Source organism: Megascapheus bottae, chromosome 10, assembly GCF_031878675.1.
Source record: "Megascapheus bottae isolate mThoBot1 chromosome 10, mThoBot2.hap1, whole genome shotgun sequence".
NCBI classification, from domain to species: Eukaryota; Metazoa; Chordata; class Mammalia; order Rodentia; family Geomyidae; genus Megascapheus; species Megascapheus bottae.
The window spans coordinates 65,977,134-66,003,197 of NC_143518.1; the positions used below are offsets into that span (position 1 = coordinate 65,977,134).

The window sequence follows — 26,064 nt, forward strand, 5'->3', positions numbered from 1 at the left end:
GCCGGAGCTCGCGAGGCCGGGCGGGCGGGCACGGGGCCGGCCTGCAGCCGAGGCGCGAGGGCGCCGCGCCGCCGCACCCCGCCTCCTCGGTCCGCCGCGGACTCCGCGTGGGAAGCGAGCCCGGCCCCGGCCCCGAGCGGCGCGCGGGCCCGGAGGGGACGCGGGAGCTGGAAACCGCCTTCGCACCTCACTCATCGCAGGGAACCACGCGGAAAAGCGTCAAGAACAGGAACCGGCTTCCGCCGCGCCTGCGCCTCCGCAGGCTGCCCACGCGGGCGGCCGCCCCGCCGGGCTGACCCCGCCCCCCGTTACGGTCCGGGGGCGGGGCTGCGGCCTGGGGGCGGGGCTGCGGTCGGCGGGGGCGGGGCTGCGGCTCGGGGAGGCGGGACTGCTGCGCGGCGGGGGCGGGACTCGGTCCGGGGGCGGGGCTGCGCGTCCCGTGGGCTGAGCGAGCGCCGGAAGCTGGGGGCGTGGTCTGAGGCTCGGGGGCGGAGCTCGGGCTGCAGTCGTTCTCCCGCGGCCCGGCGGCGGAAGTTCCGGCGTTGGCAAGTGTAGGTCACAGGTCAGCAGGAAGTCGATACGTGGCCGCCGCCTGTCCCCTCGAAGGAGGCGCAGCGGCCGGAGATGGCGGCGGTGCTGAGTGCGGAGCGGCTCGAAGTGTCGGTGGACGGCCTCACGCTGAGTCCCGACCCCGAGGAGCGGCCCGGCGCGGAGGGCGCCCCGCTGCTGCCGCCCCCGCTGCCGCCGCCCTCGCCCCCCGGAGCCGGTCGGGGCCCGGGCGCCGCGGGACCGCAGCCCGAGCCCGGGGAGGCGGCGGCCGAGGCGCGGCGTCTGGAGCAGCGCTGGGGCTTCGGCCTGGAGGAGCTGTACGGCCTGGCGCTGCGCTTCTTCAAAGGTGAGCCGCCGCCCCGACCGCCCGGCCCGGCGCAGCCCGCTCCGCCCCCTCCGCCCCGCTCCGCCCGAGCCCGCGCTGGGCCGCGGCGGCCGCGCTCCGGCCCCGCTCCGGCCCCGCTGCCGGCCCGGCCGCCCCGGCCTGCGCCCCGGCGCCCGCCCCGCCGCTCGGCCACGCCCCCTGCGGCCCGTCCCCGGGCCCGGGCGCCGGTCCCGCCGGTCCTCCTTCCTCGCACACCCCGCCGATGTCCGCCCTTCTCGCGGGAAGGACTCCGCCCGGGCCCGGGCTTCCCTTTGCCTCCCCTTCGCGATCACCGGGCTCGCAGGGGAGGCGGAGGAGGAAGCAGAGCAGGTCCGTCCCTGGGGGTCATCCAGGTACCCCAGGTGACCGTGAAACGTCGTTTCGTGGAGTCCTCCCGCCGGAGCCGAAGGAGCTTGTTGTTGTTGTTGTTGTTTTCCGCAGGAAAGGCGGTGACTTCAGAGTATCGAGGTCTTGAGCCGAAGAGCAGGGAGAGACGTTGGCAGATGAAAGTCTGAGGTGGTTGCTAGGTTTCCTGTGCATTCCAGAACAGCTTTTTTATGACACCTGTCCGGGGCAGTGCCTTTCCCAGGACCTGTTTTACCCGCTGAATTTGTAGTACCTGTGAACACAGTTCCCTCAAAATAGAGAATCGATTGTGCAAAGTAGTAAAAGGCACTCTTACAAGCTTTCTAAAACATTTGATTATTTCACATTACTTGTACATTTCTTCTGTTCAAAGTTTATTTTTTATTTTATTATTTGGGCCAGGAGTGTGGCCTAGTGGTGCACAAAGAGCCAGGTTCGATTCCTCTGTACCACATGGGTAGAAAAGCTGGAAGTAGTGACACGTTGCCGTATATACACAGATTTTCTTGTGTGTGTGCAGTTCATATAACCATTATACACCTTAAAAGTTTAATCTCGGGCCAGGAGTTTGGCCTAGTGGTAGAGTGCTCTCCTAGCATGCATGAAGACCCAGATTCAATTCCTTGGTACCACATACATAGAAAAAAGCCAGAAGTGGTGCTGAGGCTCAAGTGGTAGAGCTCTAGCCTTGAGAAAGTCCAAGGACAGTGCTCAGGCCCTGAGCTCAAGCCTCAGGATTGGCAAAAAAAAGAAGAAAAAATCTGAGATTTAAAATTAAGTGTTAATTTTTGGGGGAGGGTGGAGGGATGGGTCATGGGGCTTGAATTGAACTCTGGGTCTGGGCACTGTCACTGAGCTCTTCAGCTCAAGGCTATCACCCAACCTTTTTAGCGACAGCACCACTTCTGGTTTTCTGGTGGTTAATTGAACATTATAATCTCTCAGATGGGACATTCCTTTTTGCCATTAAGGAACTTGGAATCAGAGGGAGAAGTTAAAGCCAGTGACAGCTGCCTTACAGGTGGAGGTTGAAGGATTATCGGGTAGAGAGAGAGAGGGGGTCAGATACAGTGAGAACTGACAAACAGTTTGATGCTGCTGTTTGATGGAGAGAGCAGAACTCATGAATGCCATTTTATATAGTCAGCAGATGGGGAGGAAACACTGAGGGTTTTCAAAAGGAGCAGATTAGCCTGATTCAATTTTTTTTTTTTTCCCTAGTCCTGGGTCTTGAACTCTGGGCCTGGGCGCTGTCCCTGAACTCTTCAGCTCAAGGCTACCACCCTACCCCTGGAGCCACAGTCCCACTTCCCATTTTCTAGAGGTTAATTGGAGATAAGAGTCTCAGGTCCTTTTGTGCCAAGGCTGGCTTTGAACTGTGATCCTCAGATCTCAGCCTCCTAAGTAGCTAGCCAATTCAATTTTAACAATATTTTCTTATCTCCTCTGATTAAGGATTTCATTCCCCATCCCTCTAACAAAAAAGGGTATATAGTCTTTATATTTTTTGGAGGGAGTTAACGTGGTATCCAGGAATCAAACCCAGGGCTCATGCACTCTATCTTGTGGCGCCACTACCACTTCTGGTTTTCTGGTGGTTAATAGGAGATAAGAGTCTCAGGGATTTCAGTGCTAGAAGAGGCAAGGCAGGTTCTCAGTTTGCTTCCTGAGACAGTTCTTCCCACAGCTCTTACAGTGATACAGAGTGAACGCTGGTAAGCACCCTTGCTTCCTGGTGAGATAATGTTGAGGAAAAAGATTACAAGTGTTTTGGAATTTCATTAGTATTTACATGAAAATATTAAGGGCCAGTAGACAGATTCAAGTTGGTTTGTTCTCCTCCCCCCCCCCCCCCCCAGTCATGGGGCTTGAACTTATAGCCTGGGCGCTGACTGAGCTCTTCAGCTCAAAGCTTTCATTGTACCCCTTAAGCCAAAGCACCACTTCCGGATTTTCTGGTGCTTAATTGGGGGTAAGAGTTTCAGGGACTTTGTGCCCGGGCTGGCTTTGAACCAGATCCTCAGATCCCAGCCTCCTGAGTAGCTGGGATGACAGGCGTGAGCCACCACGCCCAGCTTAGGGTATTATTTTTATTATGAAGAATTTCAAACAGAAGCAGTCAGATTTGTATAATGAGCCCTCTCATGCCAGCCTTAGCTGCTCATCAAGTCATCTGTAAATATTTCATTAAATTTCTGTTAAAGGTGGGCCGGGAGTTTGGTCTAGTGGTAGAATGCTTGCCTAGCATGCATGAAGACCCGGGTTTGAGTCCTTGATTCCATATACATAGAAGTGGTGCTGAGACTCAAGTGGTAGAGCTCTAGCCTTGAGAAAGTCCAAGGACAGTGCTCAAGCCCTGAGTTCAAGGCCCAGGACTGGCAAAAGTAAAAATAAAAAAAAAAATCTGTTAAAGGTGAGGAGGTCTTTTTTAATGTTTCTTTCCTTTCTTTTTTTTTTTTTTTTCCCAGTTCAGTGTGTGTGCACGTCTTTCAGCTTTTTTGATGATAGTTTCTTGGAGATAAGAGTCTCTGGGTCTTCCTGCCAGCCTGGCTTGTAACACCAATCCTCAGATCTCAACTGCCAGTGTCTAGCTTATAAAGTCTGTCTGTCTGTCTGTCTTTCTTTCTTTCTTTTTTTTTTTTCCCCAGTCCTGGGGACTGAATTTGGAACCTGAGCACTGTCCTTGTACTTTCTCAAGGCTAGAGTTCTGCCACTTGAGCCACAGCACCACTTCCGGCTTTTCTGTGCATGTGGTGTTGAGGAATGGATCCCGGGTCATCATGCATGCCAGGCAAACTCCCTACCACTAGGCCACGCTTCCGGCCCCAGCCCTTGTCTTTTTGAAATAGGGTCTCACTATGTATTTGGGGCTGGCCTGAATTCTGAGGCTGTGATTCCAAGCGAGCATCAGTACTCTGGATGCATTGTTTGTGTTAATGGTGCCTCTTTTGATCAGGCAGCCAGAAAGTACATGCCTCCTTAATGCGCTGCTTGACGCCTCACCAGGCCAGCCCAGGGAGGCGGCGCTTACCTTCAGCACTTAACTGGATCCAGAGCCCAGTGACTCAGGACGCAGGCCATGAGCCCTGGTGTCCCACCAGCTGGGTGTTTTTCCTTCCTTTTAAACATTTACTCTGTGCATTCCTTCCTCTTGTGAGAATTAAATTGATTTAAACTCTTGGCAGTGTAGTATTTGATAGCTGGTATTTTTTGGGGGGCGGAGGAGGGTCAAGCAGTTTACATTTTACTGACTCTCATTTTTTTTTTTCCAACCTGGGACTTGAACTCAGGGCCTGAGCACTGTCCTTGGACTTTCTCAAGGCTAGAGCTCTACCACTTGAGCCTCAGCACCACTTCCAGCTTTTTTCTATGTATGGGGTGCCGAGGTAATTGAACCCAAGCCTTCGTGCATGCTTTGTGAGCACTCTACCACTAGGCCAAGCTCCGGCCCTCTTTTTTTTCTTTAACATTAAATTTAGCTGTGCCAGTGGCTCAGGCTGAGATCTGAGGATCACAGTTCAAAGCCAGCCAGGGCACTGAAGTCCATAGACTTTTTTTTTTTTTTTTTTTTTTTTTGATTGGTTGTGGGGCTTGAACTCTGGGCCTGGGCGCTGTCCCTGAGCTCTTCAGCTGAAGGCTACCACCCTACCCCTTGAGCCAAGCCCCACTTCCAGTTTTCTAGTGGTTAATTAGACAATTGTCTCAAGGTCTGTTCTTTAGTGCTGGGGCTGGCTTAGGACCGTGCTCCTTAGATCTCAGCCTCCCGTGTCGCTAGGATGACAGACAGGGGCCTGTGTGCCCGTGTGTAGCTGGGCGCTTACATTTCTTGTCCTGCTCCCTGCCTAGTAAGAATACTGGTCTCTGGCTGCTCCCCCCCTCACCATAGAGCATGGATCTGTGTATAAAGATGGAAGTAGACTTGTTGTGTTTCTTTTCATTGGATGTTGACAAGTGTGTGGGACTAGTTACTAGAGTAACTGTAGTAAGCTATATAGTAACTCAGTAGTGTTTCCTCCTAAGCTTTCCCTCCTGCGATTGCTGGGCGGAGCTGTCCTACCTCTAGTTGGGGGCAGAGTTCAGGGCACCTGGCATTGGTGCCAAACTGTATCTAATAAAATTTGTGGGTATGAAGAATATGGCCTTTTGTGTATCAAAATGTGTTACTGTTTGTGTGTTTGACTGTAGCTTGACACATGGGTTTTTCTCCCGTAGCTTCAGCTTAAATAGTGTTAGTTTGTGCAATTCACAAAACATTACATTGGGCCAGGAGTGTGGCGTGGTGGTAGAATGCATGCCTACCATGCAGGATGCCCTGAATTCGATTCCTCAGTACCACATACATAGAAAGAGCTGAAAGTGGTAGCCAGCTGCGGTGGCTCACGCCTAAAACCCTGGCAATTCGGGAGGCTGAGCTCTGAGGATCAGGATTCCAAGCCAGCCCACACATAAAAGGACCTGAGACTCTTCTCTCCAACTAACCTCTAGAAAATGGGAAGTGGGGCTTAGCTCAAGGGTAGGGTGGTAGCCTTGATCAGAAGAGCTCCAGGAGAGCACCCAGGCCAAGTTCAAGCCCCATGACCCACCAAAAAAAAAAAAAAAAAGCTGGAAGTGGTGCTGTGGGTGAAGTGCTACCACTTTAGCTTTGAGGAAAGCAAAAAAAATCATAATTCAATTGGTCATGGGGTGCAAACATGGAGGTGTAGCATTCTGTAGACTGTAGCAGGAAGACTAAGTTGGAGGCCAGCTTGAGTTACATAGTGAGATCTTGCCACACAAACCCCAAACAAAGCACAGTGAAATTCAGGATAATGGGTTCTGTATAGTTTTTGACTTTTAACTTCCGTCTTGCCATGATAATGTCTTTGTTACTACTGCAGTTTGTGGCCCACCTTATAGCAAAGCCTGCAGCATGCCAACACTGATTCTTTCTTTGTTATTGTTTAATTTCTCTTTCTCACAGAGAAAGATGGCAAAGCCTTTCACCCAACTTATGAAGAAAAGCTGAAGCTCGTGGCGCTGCATAAGCAGGTTCTTTTGGGTCCATATAATCCAGACACTTGTCCTGAGGTTGGATTCTTTGATGTGTTGGGAAATGACAGAAGGTAACTTTTGTGGTTTACTGAATTTAATAAAAATAATGTTGAGAAAAGGGTACAGTGTGTGTTGGATAAACTGTACATGGCTTGCTCCTTGGCTTAGGATAAGAACTGAACATTTTTGGGGGTGGGGGGGCAGAGTACTGGAGTACTGGGGATTGAACCCAGGATGTTGTACTTGCTATGCAAGCACTTTGCCACTGAACTACATCCCAGGGTAAGAACTGAAACAATTTTGCTTGCAGCTTCTGGAGTCTTTAGATAGGTATTTGTTTTTGGCTTTGAGATGTTTATTGAAGGACTTTCTACTTAATCTGACTGAACATAAGATGATATATTTGTCTTATTCTATTTGACTCTTCCCAATATTAAAAATGACTGTTTAAACCATATAATATGTGATTCCTTTATTTAGACATCTCGACAGTTGTATCAGAAAAGAATACATTGAGTATCTTCTTTAGTTTAAGTCTTAATAAAATACAATGTAAAGAAATTAACATGTTATATATTTTTTTTGTCATACACAAATTATCAAGAGTGTACTTGAGATTTTGAATTGTGTATGGCATAGCCCAAGTTGGTGAGTTGAAACGTGACTTTGTGTTGTTGTTGTTGTGGAGCTTGACCTGTATGCCTGGGCCCTGTCCTGAGGCTTCAGCTCAAGACTGTTGCCCTGCCCCTTGAGCTGCAGTGCCGCGTGAGGTTGTCTAGCGTTTCTTTGGAGATGGGAGGCTCCTGGACGTCCCTGCCTGGGCTGACTCGGAACCCTGCTCCTCAGGTCTCAGCCTCCCGAGAGCTGGGAGGACAGGCGTGAGCCACCAGCACCCAGCAAAACGTGACTGTGGAGCTTTATCTTCAAATTAAAGCACATTATCATTCTGTGAATGGGAGGTAACTCTTCTCATTATTCTTTACAGGAGAGAATGGGCAGCTCTGGGAAACTTGTCCAAAGAGGATGCCATGGTGGAGTTTGTCAAGCTCTTAAATATGTGTTGCCATCTGTTTTCAACCTATGTTACATCCCACAAAATAGAGAAGGAAGAGCAAGAAAAAAAAAGGTGATGTATGGAGGGTACGGAGTATTTTACTTTGTACCACCAGTACGCTGATGCGTTTGCTTTGTTGAGGTGTCTGTTACAGACCAGATATTTTCTTTCCCCTCAGTCCCCACTTTTTTTTTTTTTTTTTTTTGCCAGTCTCGGGGTTTGAACTGAGGACCTGAGCAGTGTCCTTGGACTTTCTCAAGGCTAGAGCTCTACCACTTCTGTGTATGTGGTACGGAGGAATTGAACCTGAGTCTTCGTGCGTGCTAGACAAGCACTCTCCCACTAGGCCAAACTCCCAGACCCTCAGTGCCCACTTCTTTTTTTTTTTTCAGTGCCCACTTCTTATGGTAGTTTTCAAACTCCTTATTAGAACAGTTTCTAGAGTAAGTTGAGGGTGGGTGCTTCCTATTGCTGCACTGTACAGGAACTATGTGTCCATCTCAGCAACTATTACTTTTAGTAAACAAAGCTTCTGAACTATTAACTCTCCAATATTAACCATTGTTCCTCCCTGTCTATCTTTTGACACTTCTGCGGCCTACCTTGAGCTTCCAGAATATTCATTCTCCATATCATAGTTTTCAGCTGTTCTGCACGGTAGGCTCTGTAGAGAAAAATGTTGGCTTTGACTCCCAGGTGGCTTGTTACTTATTTCCAGCATTGAGGGAGGATCTGCTGAGCATGATGTTTATGTTAAGAAGATTCCACTGTTATCATTGTGAATAGAGTTACAATAAACATATTAGTCATCTGAAAGTTATATTTGCAACAACTTTGACCATCTAAATTTTCTAGATTCACAATATGGATAGTTTTTCTAAATTATTTTATATTTTAAAAGCAGTTAGAGCCAGGCATAGTGGCACACACCTGTAATACTAACTACTTAGGAGACTGAAATCTGAGGATCTCAGTTCAAAGCCAGCCTAGATACAAAAGTCTGTGAGATGACCGACCTCTTCCTCCTCCTCCTCCTCTTCCTCCTCTTCTTCCTTTTTTTTTTTTTTTTTGTGGATCATAGGGTAAATTCTACCTGGGCGCTGTCCCTGAGCTCTTCAGCTCAAGGCTACCTCCCTACCTTTGAGCCAAGTCCCACCTCACATTTTCTTTTTTGTTTTTGTGTCAGTTGTGGGGCTTGAACTCAGGGCCTGAGCACTGACCTTGGACTTCTCTCAAGGCTAGAGCTCTACCCTTGAGCCACAGCACCACTTCCAGCTTTTTTCTATGTATGTGGTGCCAAGGAATTGAACCTGGGTCTTCGTGCATGCTAGACAAGTACTCTACCACTAGGCCATGGCCCCCACTTCCCATTTTCTAGAGGTTAATTGGAGATAAGAGTCTCAGGTCCTTTTGTGTCTGGGCTGGCTTTGAACCTTGATCCTCAGATCTCAGCCTCCTGAGTACCTAGGATTAGAGGCATGGGCCACTGCCTGCTCTGGGAGATTCTTATCTTCTCCAGTTAACCACCAGAAAATCTGATGTGGCACTGCAGCTCAAGTGGTAGGGAAATAGCCTTGAGCTGAAGAGCTCAGGGACAGCATCCAGGCCTACAGTGCAAGCCCCCCCCCCCCCCATTAAAAAAAGAACAAAACAGCTCTCTTTCTTTCTGCATTAACCTGGATGGAGAAGAACACAAGAGAAAGTGAAGGAAAATACTTTGCCAGTGCCAAGGAAGTGGGGTACTTGGTCAGCCTGGCAGCATTCAGGTGCTCCTCCCCTGGCCTCTCTATGTTGAAGGTTTCATTTGAGACCATACTGACATTGCACCCTGCTTCCTGCCAGTTCATTGTTAATAGCAGTTTTAAAAATGTATGACAGGGGCCGGGAGTTTGGCCTAGTGGTTAAAGTGCTTGCCTAGCATGCATGAAGACCTGGGTTCAATTCCTTGCTACCACATACATAGAAAAAAGCCAGAAGTGGTGCTGAGGCTCAAATGGTAAAGCTCTAGTCTTGAGAAAGTCCAAGAACAGTGCTCAGGCCCTGAGCTCAAGCCAGGACTGGTAGGGGGAAAAAAGAAAAGTGTGTGACAGAGAACCTGGCACTGGTGCCTCTCACTTGTAGTTGTAGCTACTCAGTAGGCTGAGATCTGAGGATTGTGGCTCAAAGCCAACCCAGACAGTAAAGTCCATGAGGCTTTTGGGAGCAGGGAAGGGGGTGGCAGGAAGCCAATCCTGGAGCTTGAACTCGGAGCCTGGCCACTGTCCTTGAGCTTTCTCAAGGCTAGTGCTCCACTGTATCGTACTGAGGAATCTCACTCCGGGCTTCCTGCACACTAGGCAAGCATTCTACCACTAGGCCACGCTCCTGGCCCAGGCTTTTTACCGCAGTCCTTACATGTCAGCCTCCTGAGCAGCTAGGATGACAGGCGTGAGCCACCGGGCCTAGCTTTTATTTTTTTTCTTTAACTAAAAAAAAAATTACCAAGACGGGTGGGGGGTGTGGGGGGGGAGGGAAACGGGTACCAAGACATGTGAAAGGGTATCAATGTATGTGAATTAATGCACCTTCTATCTGGCAAATACCATGTAACCCTTTTACTAATTACAATAAAAAAAAATAATTTTTGTAAAGGTGGTGTACTACAGAAATGTTATTATTCAGGTGAAGAATACATTTTTTTTGACAATGTCACCCCTTCTCTCACTCTCACCCAGTTCTGAGACTCATCTTTAGTTAACCATCAGAACACGGGGAGTAGAGCTGTGCCTCAAAGTGGTAGAGGACTAGTCTTGAGTAAAAAGCTCAGGAATAGCATCTACGCCTTGAGTTCAAGCCCCACAACTGACCAAAACAAAAGTCTCTGACAGAAAAATTTAAAGTTCGGGCCAGGAGTTTGGCCTAGTTAGCGTGTACCACATACATAGAAAAAAGCCGGAAGTGGTGCTGTGGCTCAAGTGGTAGAGCTCTAGCCTTGAGAAAGTCCAAGGACAGTGCTCAAGCCTTGAGCTCAAACCCAGGACTGGCCAAAAAAAAAGAAAAATTTAAAGGTCTTGCCACTGCAAGTGGAGTTAACACCAGTGACAGGATAGAAATAAATCCTGCACATAATGCTGGAAATGCTTTTCTAGAATATGGCTGAAAATAAATAATCCCTAGTTATAATTGCTTGGGACATGCAATAACATTTTAGAATAAATACTGAATTTCTATTGTAAAGTTGAAAACCCCTGAACAATGGGAGGTGTCTCTTTTTCTATCTGCTGTTAAAGGAGATGGGAGGTGGGGGGAGTTTGGCCTAGCAATCGAGTGTGTGCCTAGCGTGGATGAAGCAGCCCTGGGTTCGATTCCTTGGTAGATACCCAGAAAAAAGCCAGAAGTGGTGTGGTGTGACCCGAGTGGTAGAGTACAACTGGCCTTGAGAAAGCTCAAGGAGCGTGCCCATGCCCTGAGTTCAAGCCCCGGGACTTTCCAATTAACCATCAGAAAACTGAAGTAGCACTGAAGGGGTAAGGCGGTAGCCTTGAGCTAAAGAGCTCAGAGCCAGCGCCCAGGCCTAGAGTTCAAGCCTCATAACTGCCAAAAAATAAAATAAATATAAATAAAAAGACTGGCGCCAGGAGTTTGGCTTAGTGGTAGAGTGATTGCCTAGCGTGTACGAAGACCTGGGTTTGAGTCCTTGGTACCTCATACATAGAAAAGCCAGAAGTGGTTTTGTGAGTTCACTCCCCAGGACTGGCAAAAAGTATTAATAATTTAAAAAATAATATAAATAAATAAAAAGACTAGACTAGGAATGTGGCTTATTGGTAGAGTGCTTGCCTAGCATGCTTTGAAGCCCTGGATTCAATTCTTCAATACCACATAAACATGAAAGTCTGGAAGTGGTGCTGTGGCTCAAGTGAGAGTGCTAGCTTTGAACAGAATAAGCTTAGGGGCAGGGCCCAGGCCCTGAGATCAAGCCACAGTACTAGAAAATAAAAAATAAAAAAGGCCGGGCAGGGTGACTCATCCTTGTAATCCTAGCTACTCAGGAGGCTGAGATCATGGTTCCAGGCCAGCCCAGGCACTACAAAGCCTGTGAGACTCTGATCTCCAATTAACCACTGGAAAACCAGAAGTGGCCCTGAGGCTCATGGGGTAGGGAAATAGCCTTGAGCTAGAGTGCCCAGGCCAGGGGTAGGGCAGTAACCATGAGCTGAGGGACAACACCCAAGCCCAGAGTTCGAGCCCCATGACCCTCAAATGAAGTAAAATAAAAAATAAAGGAACCAGGAATGTGGCCCAGTGGTAGAGTGCTGGCCTAGCATGCATGAAGACCCAGTTTGATTCCTTGGTACCACATACCCAAAAAAAGCCAGAAGTGGTGCTGTGGCTCAAGTGGCAGAGCTCTAGCCTTGAGGTAGCCGACAGTGCTCAGGCCCTGAGCTCAAGCCCAGGACTGAAATAAATAAATAAGTAAAAAGACTTGCCTATGGAAGGTTCATTGCTGTTCTTTCCCACACAGGAAAGAAGAGGAAGAGCGAAGGCGCCGTGAAGAGGAAGAAAAAGAGCGTCTTCAAAAGGAGGAAGAGAAACGGAAACGGGAAGAGGAGGAGAGGCTTAGACGGGAGGAAGAGGAGAGGCGACGAATAGAAGAGGAGAGGCTTCGGTTGGAACAGCAGAAGTAAGCTTGTTCTATGGGTTAAAAATGAGAAAGGGAGGCCCAGAGTTTGTCCCAGTGGTACAGTGCTGGCCTACCATGCCCAAAGACCCGGGTTCCATTCCTTGGTACTACATACATAGGAAAGCTGGAAGTGATGCTGTGGCTCGAGTGGCGTGGCGCTCGCCTTGAGGAAAGCCCAAGGACAGTGCTCAGGCCCTGAGTCGAAACCCAGCAGAAAAAAAAGAGAGAGAGGAGTGGTGAGAAACACATGGCTGGTGGAGTGAGGTTTAAATTCAGCCCAGATAAACCCCATGTCCACAATAACCAGCAACACAAAGAGTCGGGCTGGGATTGTGATTTCAGTAGTAAGAGTGCTAACTGAGCAGTCATGAGACCCTGTGCGTGGTTTCTGTGCCTGAGAGGTATACTGGTATTAGCGACTTCTCATTTTCACCAGTGATTGGTTGTCAAAGAAGAATTTACTGGAGCTGGGTGCGGTGGCTCGCGCCTGTCATCCTGGCTACTCAGGAGGCTGAGATCTGAGGACTGGGGTTCAAAGCCAGCCCAGGCACTAAAGACCATGAGACTCTTATCTCTAATTAGCCACTAGACAACCAGAAGTGGTTCAGGTGGTAGTGTGCTACGCCTTGAGCTAAGGAGCTCAGGGGCAGCGCCCAGACAGAGTTCAAGCCCCATAACCTCCCCCTACACATACACAGAAAAAACCCTTGTCATACTTCCTGTTCACTAAAGGCAATATTAAGAAGCCGGGAGTTTGGCCTAGTGGTAGAGTGCTTGCCTGACATGCACGAAGCCTTGGGTGTGATTCCTCAGTACCACATACATAGAAAAAAGCGTAAGTAGTGCTATGGCTCAAGTGGTAGAGCACTAACAGTGAGAAAGCCCAAAAACAGTGCCCAGGTCCTGAGTTCAAGCCCCAGGACTAGCTAAGAAATGAAAATAAAGACAGCATGAACAGCCATAGGCTCTCCATTCTCATTGACTTTATTTATTTGTTTATTTATTTATTTATTTATTTATTTTTGCCAGTCCTGGAGCTTGAACTGCGGGTGTGGGCACTCTTTGGATACTTTTTGCTCAAGGCTATCACTCTGCCACTTGAGCCACAGCACCACTTCCAGCTTTTTCTGTGTATGTGGCTCTGGGGACTGGAACCCAGGGCTTTGAGCATGGGAAGCAAGCACTCTACGACAAGGCCAAACTCCCAGCCTTCTCGTTGACTTTCCAGAGCTACTACTCACAACATGGCTGAGCTGTTCTGCCTCCACGTTTCCATGTCCTTAGAAAAGAGCCATCGCCATAGCTAAACACTTCATGGGTGACTAGGTAGATACCACGCCTCCCTCCTCTTTGGCTCGCCTGTGGTTAGCCAGAGTGTGTGAGTATGATACGAATTTGGCTCTGTCTACCACATCGCGCTTGGTCTTTTACTAAACAGCCGTGTGGCTGTCCTCGACACTCTGGTATGGCCTCTCGTGAGAGCTCAGTTAATGTTGGAGGACATGCTTACTGTTTTCCACTCCAAACTCACATAGAAAAACTCATGTAAAAATAAGTCCCCCCCCCCCTTTTCTTCTCTGTTAGGAATACATGCTGCGATTGGTACAGATTACTAGCAAAGTCATTTTTTTTTTTTTTTTTTGCCAGTCCTGGGCTTGAGCTCAGGGCCTGAGCACTGTCCTTGGACTTTCTCAAGGCTGGAGCTCTACCACTTGAGCCTCAGCACCACTTCTGGCTTTTTTCTATGTACGTGGTACTGAGGAATTGAACCCGAGTCTTCGTGCATGCTAGGCAAGCACTTTAACCACTAGGCCAAATTCCCGGCCCAGCAAAGTCATTTTTAAAGGTTTTCAATTGTAAGAATAAAGAACGGGTATCGTACTGTTTTATGAGCGGCCTCTTCCAGTCACACACCACTGTCGTGCGCATTTGTTACTGTTTTAGGCAGCAGATAATGGCAGCTCTGAACTCGCAGACTGCCGTGCAGTTCCAGCAGTACGCAGCGCAGCAGTACCCAGGGAACTACGAGCAGCAGCAGATTCTCATCCGCCAGCTGCAGGAGCAGCACTACCAGCAGTACATGCAGCAGCTGTACCACGTCCAGCTCGCACAGCAGCAGGTAGGAAGACAGCCCCAACACGCAGCCTCCGAGAGCGGGCGCTCCGTGCACTGGAACCTGAGCTCCTTTCTCACATTGGCCAATGAATTGTGCATTAGGTCGACTCCAAGGTATAAAGTAACTTTCTGGTGATGTCTAGGTAGCTCTGTGCACCACCCTGTGTCACAGCATCAGAGAGGTGTCTGCCAAATGTGGTGGTGGTGAGTCTGTTGGAGGCCCTCGTGTCATCTTGGAACCCTGAGGACCTGGTAGCTAGCCTCGGTTCCAGGAGGTCTGTCAGGCAGGGTAGGGAAGCACTTTCCCTAGTGCCGCAGGCTGCACGGAGCACACCAGCACACCGGCACTCTTGTTCTTCCTCAGCTCTCCTGCAGAAACATTGCTTCACACAGTGGAAACTGACATAACTTACCTTGTTTAACAACACACCTGTGTGGAGCAAAGTGTTACACTGTACCTATTCCACTAAGATGGACTTGTTTTGAATTTCTTGAGCATAGATACCTTTGTCTAAAAGACCTTGGCCACTGCGTGTGGAACTGCTTGCCTGTAATACCTGCTACTTAGAAGCTAATGCAGGAATATCAAGCATTCAAGCTCAAGCTAGATGCCCCAAAGAAAATGTTTAAGCCAAGGATTCTTGTGTAACCAGTTTATATTTTAGAATATTGATTCTCTTTTTCTGTTTCTTTGATAGTCAGTGAGGTAACTTTTCATAGGCTAGAACATTTAGGTTGTCCTTATTCATACATTATTTTACTTCATGAGAAGAAAACCAGTCTAGCACAACAAAACCAGGAATCTTTGAAATGAAATTACAAAGTACAGTTGAGGTTTAAATGGAGAAACTTTGTTTATCAGATTAACTAGTAGCCTCAGAAATAGATAAGACAGATGACAAAGGAGAACTCAGCCTTAGAGAAGTATTTTTATTCCAACCAAAGATATTTTTAACAATTGGCAGTGAGTTTTACAGGAAGAGAAAGGACAAAAGGAACTTGTGGATTGAAATCTAGACATTAAAAAAAAAAAAAAGTAGAAGGCCGAGAGTTTGGCCTAGTGGTTAAAGTGCTTGCCTACCATGCACGAAGACCCGGGTTCAATTCCTCGGTATCACATACATAGAAAAAAGCCAGAAGTGGTGCTGAGGCTCAAGTGGTAGAGCCCTAGCCTTGAGAAAGTCCAAGGACAGTGCTCAGGCCCTGAGCTTGAGTACAAAAGCTCAAGGACAGTGCTCAAGCCCAGTACTCGCACACATACCAAAAATGCCCAGCGTGGTGGTAGACCCCTAGAATTTCAGCATTTGTGCAGCTGAGTTGGGAAGACCCTGAGTTCAAGGACATTGGAGCTGCATAGTAGTGTCCTGTTTTCAAAACAAAACAAAAATTTAAGAAACAGGCAAAGCATATCAACTAAATCAGAAAATTTGTTACCTGGAGAGAAATACCAGGGAGAATTCTAGCATGTCATTATTCCTTGATCTGTGTTAGTTTATAGCATGTGCTTGATTTGTGAAAATTGATCAAGTTGTATAATTTGTTTTGTGTATCATTATTTTTTTTAACTTTTTTCGGGCCTGGGTAGTAGTATTTTGATATTGGGGATTGAGCCTAGGACATTGAACTTGCTAAGCAAGCACTTTGCCACTGAGCTACATCCAGCCCCTGTGTTCGTTATTAGTATAATTATATGATTTTATTTTTTTGCTGGTCATGGGCTTGAACTCTGGGCCTGGGTGCTGTCCCTGAGCTCTTCAGCTCAAGACTACCAACCTACCCTTGGGCCTGGGCTTTTGTCCCTGAGTTCTTTAGCTTAAGACTGCTGCCGCCCTAGTCCTCGTCTTGGGCATTGTCCCTGAGCGCTTCAGCTCAAGGCTATCGCCCTACCCCTTGATCCTCAGCCCCACGTCCCATTTTCTACTGGTTAATTGGAGATAAGAGTCTCACTGTATGTAGTGCCCAGGCTGGCTTTGACCCTCAGTCCTCAGATTTCAACCTCCTGAGTAGCTAGGCTGGCAGGCGTGAGCCACCACGCCCAGCATGCTTGTTATTTTTAAAGTTCCCCAGAAGTCATTTAAGTAGTAGGTATTTCAAGTAGCATTGATGCTGAGTGAAGATGGGGTAGCCCTGTAATCCTAAAGCTACGATCTGAGGATTCAGGTTCAGAGACAGCCTGGGCAGAAAAGTCAATGAGTGACTCATCTCCCGTTAACCAGCAGACTGACAGAAGTGGAGCTTTGGCTCAAATGGTAGAAGCTTTAGCAAGTGTTTCATTAGTAATTTATTGGTGCAGAATGCTTTAAGTAGGGCAGAAGCATGGAGCTAAAGTCCTGTATGGCAGCCTTCCAGGTCAGCGTTTCTTTGCTTTCTTTTAATTTGTAGGCGGCATTACAGAAACAACAGGAAGTAGTAGTGGCTGGGGCCTCTTTGCCTGCATCATCCAAGGTAAATGCAGCTGTAGGAAGTGACATGCTGTCAGTTAATGGACAGGCCAAAACCCACACTGACACCTCTGAGAAAGAACTTGAGCCAGAAACTGCAGAAGAAGCTCTGGAGAATGGACCAAAAGGTATGGTTTAGCATACGTCTTCCTCATCTAGATGCCAGATGCAGACTGCATGAAAAGCCAATCAGAAAGAGAGAAAATCACCTTCAGAGCCCAAGAGATGGTGGCCCTTAGAATAGTGTAGAAGATCAAGGCAGAAGTCTTTGAGGAAACTATGAAGACATAAGATAACCTTTTATCTTTGCATAAGTAAATTGTCTAGGGGCCTGGAATGTGGCCTAGAGTGCTTGTCCAGCATGCACAAAGCCCTGGGATCAGTTCCTTGGTATCACACATACAGAAAAAGCCAGAAGTGGTGCTGTGATTCAAGTCCCAGGACTGGCTAAATAAATAGTCTAATGCTGTGTTACATATTGTACTCAAACTTAGAAGCAGAAATCACAGCACTTCATGTTGCACGATTTCTTTTTCTTTTTTTGCGGGTCATAGGACTTGAACTCTGGCCTGGGCATTGTCTCTGAGCTCTTCAGCTCAAGGCTACCGCCTTACCCTTGAGCTAAGCCCCACTTCCCGTTTTCTAGAGGTTAATTGGAGATAAGAGTCTCAGGTCCTTTTGTGCCCAGGCTGGCTTTGAACCTTGATCCTCAGATCTCAGCCTCCTGAGTAGCTAGGATGACAGGCGTGAGCCACCACGCCCGGCTTCATATTGCACAATTTCTTAGGAATTCAGGAGCAGTTCAGCTCGGTGGTTCTGAGGTTTCCGTCAAGACATGGGCCAGAACGGCGGTGGTGAAAAGCTTGCCTAGGACGGGAGGCTCTGCTTCTGGGTGGCAGCAGGATGTGCCAGCTGCTAGCTCAGCAGGAGCTAGCGGGGGCTGCCCAGGCATCCGCAGCTGTCCTGCACTGTTCTACAGGGCCTTGGGGGCAGAAGGGACATGCAGGGTCTTCCATTCTTGGTGGTCATTATATAGCCCAGGCTGGCCTGGAATGCAGCATCTGCCTGCCTTAGCCTCCCAAGTGCGAGGATTCCAGGTTTGTGCCTCCCCCCGGCTGGTAGTGGTTCTGCTTTGTTCTGTTTCAATGCCCTGACATTAGAAGTAAAGCATCAGCATTTCCCTCATGCTCTACAGGTCATCTGCCACCGGAGGTGAGGACCACTGGGCCATCTTAGAGGTTGGCTAGGATGAATTAGGATATATGTTTGAGACTGAAGTGCTCTGTTGGTCAAGAGAAAACAGCTTCCCGTGGACAGCTTGTTGATCCATCAGCCTCTTCATCGGTTGGCTGGCAGTTTCCTGGGTGTATTTTCTGTTCAGTGGCGGATGACTCATGACGTGTGCTGCGTAGCGCTGGTGGAGAAGGGTGTGTTCTGGTACGAGAATATGTAGTATGAGGGCCACCTCAGGGTGGCTATAACTTTCTCTTAGGAAGGGACACTGAATTGAGGGGTCTGGAGTTAGAGGAGGCGAGGACTGTTGTGCCCATAAGAAACTTTTTTCAGGCGGGCACAGTGGCTCACGCCTGTCATCCTAGCTGGTGGTGGCTCGCGTTTGTCTGGGTTTTTCTTTTGTAGCCCCTTCAGAAAAGCCCCTAGAACTCTAGGACACTTAACCATGATTCCAAACAATGTTTTCTCAGGTGCAGGTCTCTCCCTTGCTAGAATGTTTCCCTGCACCCAGTCAAAAGAGTTTCCAGGGTCCTTCTTCAATTGCCATGTGACTCTGAGGGGTTAGCAAAAAAATCACTTGTATGGTTGCAGATTCTCCCTTACGGTGTTCAGGGTCGGGAGCTGGCACGGAGGCGTTGCCCCTCACTGTGGCTGCACCGGGCAGGGGTTCCAAGCCAGCGCTCTGCCGCAGGACAGAGGATTTCTTTTCAACGTCTGTAATTCTTGTTGCCTTTAGACTCTTTTCCAGTGATCGCAGCCCCGTCTATGTGGACACGGCCACAAATCAAAGACTTTAAAGAGAAGATTCGGCAGGATGCGGATTCTGTGATCACAGTGGGCCGAGGAGAAGTGGTCACTGTTCGAGTCCCCACCCATGAAGAAGGATCCTATCTCTTCTGGGAATTTGCTACAGACAGTTACGACATTGGGTTTGGGGTATATTTTGAATGGACAGACTCTCCAAATACTGCAGTCAGTGTGCATGTCAGCGAGTCCAGTGACGAGGAGGAGGAGGAGGAAGGTAAGGCCTTGTGGGTTCTGAGGTCTGCCGGCCTTGTGCTTCCTGACTCACACTTCATGCATGAGGAAGCGCTTAGGGGTAAAGGCTGTGGAGAGGCGCAGGGCCTGAGCAGTTTGTTTCTTTGTTGTTTTCTGTCTGTCATGAGCCTTGAGCTCTTCAGTTCACGGTTCCCACCCTACCCCTTGAGCCACAGTGCCACTTTTGAGTTTTCTGGTGGTTAATTGGAGATAAGAGTCTCAGGACTTTGGACTTTAGTGCCCGGAGTTGGCTCTGAACCTGGGTCCTCAGATCTCAGCCTCCTGAGACAGGTGTGACAGGCGTGAGCCACCGCTCTGGGCTGAACCTGGTTTCTTGTAGTGCCAGGGAAGTATATGTAGCAGTCTGCTATTCTACTTGCTGAATGCCTTGTAGATGAGATTGCTTTGAACAATGTCTCTATTCTGTGTAGTCCTGGGGCTTGAACTCAGGGCCTGGGTGCTGTCCCTGAGCTTTTTTTTGCTCAAGACTAGTGATTGACCACTCGAGCCACACTTCCACTTGTAGCTTTTTTGTTAGCTGTTTGGAGTGTCATAGACTGTCCTCCCTGGGCTGGCTTTGAGCCTCGATCTTCAGATCCAGCCTCCTGAGTAGTTAGGATGATAGGCCTGACCCACTACTGGCACCTGGCAGCTCTTGCACTTCGTAAAGTTTCGTGGTTTCTGTTTTGTTTTTGCAAGTCCTGGGGCTTGAACTCTGGGCTTGGGTCCTATTCCTGAGCTAGCTAGCTAGCTTGCTTTGTTTCTTTTTTTTTTGGTGAGTCATGGGTCTTAAACTCAGCCTGGGCACTGTCCCTGAGCTCTTCAGCGCAAGGCTACCACCCTACTCTTGAGTCAAGCCTCACTTCCCATTTTTTTAGGGGTTGGTTAGAAAAGTCTCAGGTCCTTTTGTGACCAGGCTGGTTTTGAACCTTGATCCTCAGATCTCAGCCTCCTGAGTAGCTAGGATTACAGGAGTGAGACACCACGCTGGCTTAAGTGAACTTTAAAAAAAAAAAACAAAAAACGGGTATGTGGGGGGGAATCAAAGAACCTCAGTGCAACTAGGAACAAAAAGAGCATACCTGACCTGTGTAACTGTAACCCTTCTGTATATCACCTTCATGACAACAGTAAAACATCAAGCTGCTCAGAGGCGCCTGCGCGGTGACGTTGTGTGTCCACGTGTCCGTAACATGAAGAATGGCCTAGTGCATTCTTGGAGAATATTTTGTTATGGAAAGAGTGGAGTTGGATTGCTTGACGTCAAAGATGGTGCTGTTTAACTTGGGTCTGCTCTGTTCTTTCTCACAGAAAACATCACCAGTGAAGAGAAAGCCAAAAAGCATGGCAGCAAGCCGGTGCTGGACGAGATTGTGCCTGTGTACCGCCGGGACTGCCACGAGGAGGTCTATGCCGGCAGCCACCAGTACCCAGGGAGGGGCGTCTACCTCCTCAAATTCGACAACTCCTACTCGTTGTGGAGGTCCAAGTCCGTCTACTACAGAGTCTATTACACTAGATAAAAGTGGTGTTCCAGAGTGGAGTCTAGGCTTGGGCGAAGATGGCATTTACTTTCTTTTGGCTTTGGTGGAACACTGGAGTTGTGTCCCTGTTCTTTTTGGTCTGACGGTATGAACTCTTGTCAAGAGTCAGGATTTTCGAGATACTCGGGTTCCCTGGGCACTGACCAGTACACGCACTAGTGGACGCTGCCATTACAGGAGCTCTGCTTCACATACTCAGTCTCATCGGAATGAAACCTGGCCTGAGCTGCCCCAGCAGCCCTGGGCGGGGCGGCCACGGCTGCTGCTGCGCCCGTGGCTGCAGCGCCCTCTAGGGGGACATGCATGTGTTTGCAGGAGACAACTTATGCAGGGGCTGGGATTGGAGGTTTAAAGATCTCAAGACCTCACAATCTACTAGAGGGAGACAGACATTGCCTCCGCCTTGTTCCGAAGGACCTAGATTATGTTTGCGTTGAGGCAGCTGTTTAAATTACAGAGAATTATTTTCTGAGACTGTCTTAAACTTAGGATACTCAAACCCAGTACAACCTAGTAGATAATGAGAGTGTGTAGACACATAGACCACCTCAGACCTCTCCCTCGCAAGTCTCCACCAGCTCAGGCCATTTCATCCCTGTCACTCTACCACTCAGAACACAAGGAACAGCTCAGATGGACAGAGTGTGCAGTTGGGGTTTTGTAAACTCAAATGGCCCCTGCTAACCGATGTAAAATCGTTCAAGTGGAACCCTCTGCCACGATTCCCGGGCACAAACCTGCACCACGGCAGTGTGGGAGAAGCCGAGGCCTGGGCTCACCTTTCTCAGCTTCCATCTGTACTGTCTTTATTGATGGGAAGAGGTACATCTCTTATTCTTGTGTTTTTACCAGGGAAAACACCTGGTAACCTGCCTCACGTGTGTGCGAGTGGTGAGTCTAGAGGAGGAGGGTGGGGGAAGGAACATGACGCATGATGGCAGTATGCGTTTAGCATTACTTGATGTTACTGAGTTTTCACGTCCTAAGTTACTTTTTAGGAGAAATTCATCCACCGGCCATTTGTATACAGTTCCGCCTGTGCCGGCTGTAGGGCTCTTGTGTGCTGCGTTTCTTTGTTTCTTTTTTTTTTAATAACCTGGATTTTTGTACGTATCTAACTGTTTTCTTTTGTTCTGAAACTGACTTATTTTCTCCTGAGCAGTGTTTCAGTTATGTCATCTGGACTCTGGTTTCGGAATGGTCCTGACGTCCGCCCCACGGCGCTCTGAGCACTCAGTGTAGAAACCAGGGTCAGGTACTCCCGACTTCTCTCTTTAAAAAGAGAAAAACACTGTATTTAAACTGTAAAAATAAACTTTTAAAAGCAGGCACTAATTAATATATATTTCTCTCAGCCTTTGATTCCAGTTCTCTTCGCACGTGTCGGGAACAGCTTACGTTCCTTTCTCACTGCTCTTCCTGTCACATGTTCGTGTCTGAACATTTTTGGTTTTAAATTTTTTTATTGCCTTTGGCTGTTAATACAGTACAAGTGCAATTTCAAAAAGATCTTGAAAGTAATATATTTAATCAATTAAAGTGTTTATCTGTAACTTGCTGGTGTGTCATTAATGCAGACCCGTGAGTGTTTCAGCACTCCATGAGACCACAGAGCTGTCTCTCGGATTGAACTCACTTGTGACTGGGTGAGCACTGTTACTGAGTGGTTGTCCTGTGTCCCTGAGCTCTCGGCAAGTGGCCAGGCCACCAAGGGAGGATGAGAATGCTGCTTTTTCCTGTTACTACTTATGGTCAGCCTGATAGCTGAAAATGGAATTTCTCTTTATTGTGTGTGTGTGCCAGTGTGCCAGTACTAGGGCTTGGGTGCTGTCCCTGAGCTCTTTTACTCAAGGCTAGAACTCTGCCACTTGAGCCACAGCTCCACTTGTAGAGGTAAGAGACTTTAAAAAAAATCGTTGTGGGGGGGGCTGGGAGTTTGGCCTAGTGGTAAGAGTGCTTGCCTAGCATGCACGAAGACCAGGGTTCGATTCCTCAGCACTCCACATACGTAGAAAAAGCCAGAAGTGGTGCTGTGGCTCAAGTGGTAGAGCTCTAGCCTTGAGAAAGCCCAAGGACAAGCTCAGGCCCTGAGCTCAAGCCCAGGACTGGCCAAAAAAAAAAAAATGGTTGTGGGGCTTGAACTCCCCAGGGTGCAAGCCCTGAGCTCAAGGCTAGCGTTCTACCACTTGAGCCACAGCACCACTTATGGACTTTTGTGCTGGGCTGGCTCTAAATCTTGATTGTCAGATCTCAGCCTTCTGAGGAGCTAGGATGGCAGGCATGAGTCTTCTGGCTCACAGACTTTCTTACCAGAATGACTTCAAACCAAGGTCCTCAGATCTCAGCCTCCTAAGTAGCTAGGATTACAGGCAGAAGCCACCAGTATCCAGCTTAATGTGTGTCTCTTGATAACTCAACATTAAGCACCCATTTGGATCCACTCTCCTGAAAATTGCCTTATGATATCCTGTTTCTACTTCAAATTCGGTAAATTTTGCGTGTGTGCGCAGGTCCTGGGGCTTGAAGTCAGGGTCTGGGCACTGTCTCTGAGCTTTTGTGCTCTAAGCTAGTGAGGACTGCCACTTGAAATGTGGCTCTACTTACAACTTTTTTAAGCTGTTAATTGGAGGTCAGAGTCTATGGACATTTCTTCTCAGGCTGGCTTCAAGCTGCAAACTTCAGGCCGCAGTATAACTGAGTGGTGGCTAATGGTGCCAGGCTCTTTTGGTTTTTACTTCATATGCTTTGAAGTGAGTTAGTAGGTAAACTTGCCCTCATGGTTGATGAGCTACATACGTAATGCTCTCTGCTCATCCCTCAGGTATAGCCTACCTAGTTTTAATGTTAAAATCTTCTGGTATTAATGTCACCATTGCTCTTTGGGTTTCCTTGCTTTGAGACACATTGTCCCTGTACAGCCCAGACGGGCTAACTTGTGCCTCAGCTACCCAAGTCCTGGGAGTGTCACCAACCCAGCTAAAGGTTCTCTTTATGTTGACCTGTTAGTGCCTGTGCGTGTTTGTGTGTGCATGTTGCTAAGGATCAGATCCATGCCTTACACACATTAGGCCAGCACTCTACCCCTGAGCTGTAGATAGCTCTTACCCAGTCTTATTCACGTGTAGATTTCTTTTTGTTTTGTTTTCAGGGTCATGGGCCTGGGTGTTACCTGAGCTCTTCAGCTCAAGGCTACTGCTATACCCTGGAGCCAAGCCCCACTTTGTTTTTTAGAAGTTAATTGGAGATAAAGAGTCTCAGGTCCTTTTGTGCCCCTGGCTGGCTTTGAACCTTGATCCTCAGATTTCAGCCTCCAGAGTAGGATTACAGGCGTGAGCCACCCTGCCTGGCTTAGATTTAAATATTGAAGTGGACTTCATACTGGGCCTTTTTTTTCTATCTAATCCTACAGTTACTTTCCATTACAGTAACATATATCTGTGTGGGAACCGGACCTGAGTTCTGTTATTGGCTCATTTTCCCTTGTTTTTTGGATTCCAGTTGTATTTTGTTGCCTTCTTGGAGGTGGGTGCTCTGGTTTTCAGGAGTTAGTACATGTTCTGTGCTTCTGCGAGGATTCATTAGCATGGCGCAGAATTCTTTCACGTATTGATAATGTTCTATGTACGGGATAGAACATTACAGCAGTCTTGGGTCTTGAACCCAGGACCTGGCCACTGTCCCTGAGCCTGTTCTAGGTTGGCGCTCTACCAGGTGAACTGCAGCCTGTCCTGGCCTGGGTTGTTGCCTTGCTACCAGCCAAGGGATGCAAAGCTCTTGACACAGGAGTCGTGCTGGATGAATCTCCATTTAGAACCAGGAGCACCCCCAGTCCTCTGCCTGCCAGGAGTCCAGTCCCCTTCTCCATGAAGATGGCCCACACCTCTGAGCACATTTGGGGTGGCTCTGTGTGAGGAGCAGCTTCAAAGTCGCAAGAACAAGAAAATAAAAGCTATTTAAATAGGCTTAACGACTTCGGGGTTTTCCTTTGTTGTATTTTTAGCACGGGTTGTATGCCTAGTCTGCATTAAATAGCTGCTGCCAAGGCGCCTGGCAGGCCGAGCAGCCTGGCAAGCTGAGCATCAGGCTTTTACTTACCATTGCCCCCACCCCTGTGTCGCCCTCCTGGGCCTGGGGAGCCCTCCCCAGCCAGGAGGGGACAGCCAGGAGGAGGCGCCAGGCTCCCACCTCCAGGGTGCATCTCCTTCCCTTCCCAGGCCCCAGCCTGCCACCCACCGGAGCCACTTCCAGAGTTTGAGTGTGGTTTGCACTGCCATCCTCAGTCTCGGGCAGGGAGGGCACCGTTGGTGGGGTGCTGGGATACTGGCCTGCTGCAGAAGAACGTGGGAGGCGGCTGGCTCAAGGGAGGGCACCAGCCTCCAGCAAAAGCAGCTCTGGGCAGAGCCTGCACCCCAGTTCAAGACCCAGGACCAGCAAAAAAGAAGCAGGTATTTGGAAATCACACAGTGCCTCAGTGTAGAAACTGCCTAGGGGAAGTGTGGGGAAGACCAGGGCTGTAGGGAGATGCAGCTCCATCTCCACAGGAAAGCTGGGTCTGGGGGCAATAACACAACAGGAGGATCACAGTCCAAGGTGGCTTGAGAAAAAAATCATGTGTGTGTCTCGGTTGAATACCAGCCCATCAAGCAAGGCCTTGAGTTTGAACCCTAATACTGAGGAAAAATAGCTACAAGGCAGGGCAGTGGCCGTAACCCGTGACAGGAGGAGACTGATGCTGGGCACATGCAGCTCTGTGCCAGCATGGGTTTGGAGACGCACGCAGAGACTACAGAACCATCCAACAGGACAGAGGACCAGGGAAAAAATCAAGACCCAATTCAAAAAACCAGTAAGCCAGACGCAGGTGGCTCCTGCTTGCAAGCTCCTCGGAAGGCTGGCATCTGAGGATCAAAGCTTGATGCCAGTCCAGGAAGCTGGAGTTCTGGCTCAACTGGGGCTCAGGGGCAGCACCCAGACCTCAAGTGGAAGTGTGGCTCACGCAAGCACCAGCCTTATTCACAGTGAACAGAGCACAAGTCTCAGATCCGTGTCCAGGGCCTGGGCCTGATCTCATCACCCAGGTGCTGTCCCTGAGCTTCTGGTTAAGTGACAGGCTCAGGACTTAGCCTGCCTTCTAGTACACACTGTCCTGGTCTGGACAATGCAGACCTGAGCTGAGGATTACACAAGTTCACTTGAACGTACTTTCCGTATTTCATTTCCAGGCTACCCTGCAGACTAGGTTTTGAGAACTGCTTTAGAACAAATATACCCAGAGTTAAAATGGGGTTTTGAGGGCCGGGAGTTTGGCCTAGTGGTTAAAGTGCTTGCCTGGCATGCATGAAGTCCCAGGTTCAATTCCTTGGTACCCCATACTTAGAAAAAGCCAGAAATGGTGCTGAGGCTCAAGTAGTAGAGCCCCAGCCTTGAGAAAAATCCAAGGACAGTGCTCAGACCCTGAGCTCAAGCCCAGGACTGGCAAAAAAAAAAAAAACAAAAAAACTGGTTTTGACCACAAAGTTTTAGAGTTCAAGTCCCAAGACTGGCAAATAAATAAACCCTGACATGGAAACAGGTAAAGGTGATTAATAAAGATCAAAAGCAGGTGTAGTTTAATGTATTTTAATAGCAAACTTACAGGAACAGCACAGAAGACAGACATTAAAAAC

General features: G+C 48.6%; 1 protein-coding gene across 1 annotated transcript; it reads left to right on the forward strand.

Annotated features, from left to right (window-relative positions):
* The first annotated feature begins 583 nt into the window (after positions 1 to 583).
* Acbd3 (acyl-CoA binding domain containing 3) lies at positions 584 to 21,951 on the forward strand. The gene is made up of 8 exons (XM_090341571.1): positions 584 to 895; positions 6,240 to 6,381; positions 7,296 to 7,436; positions 11,869 to 12,027; positions 13,972 to 14,146; positions 16,525 to 16,711; positions 18,553 to 18,837; positions 20,166 to 21,951. The coding sequence occupies exons 1-8, from the start codon at positions 625 to 627 to the stop codon at positions 20,375 to 20,377; spliced, it is 1,572 nt and encodes a 523-aa protein (XP_090197697.1). The 5' UTR covers positions 584 to 624; the 3' UTR covers positions 20,378 to 21,951.
* Positions 21,952 to 26,064: the final 4,113 nt, after the last annotated feature.

What these genes read in the sequence shown, in the direction of transcription:
- Acbd3 (XM_090341571.1), top strand. Translation starts at nt 625, where the DNA reads ATGGCGGCGGTGCTGAGTGCGGAGCGGCTCGAAGTGTCGGTGGACGGC. An exon ending in GAAGAGCAAGAAAAAAAAAG is followed by an intron (nt 7,437 to 11,868) that starts GTGATGTATGGA and finishes TTTCCCACACAG; the next exon opens with GAAAGAAGAGGAAGAGCGAA. An exon ending in TCCAGCTCGCACAGCAGCAG is followed by an intron (nt 14,147 to 16,524) that starts GTAGGAAGACAG and finishes TTTAATTTGTAG; the next exon opens with GCGGCATTACAGAAACAACA.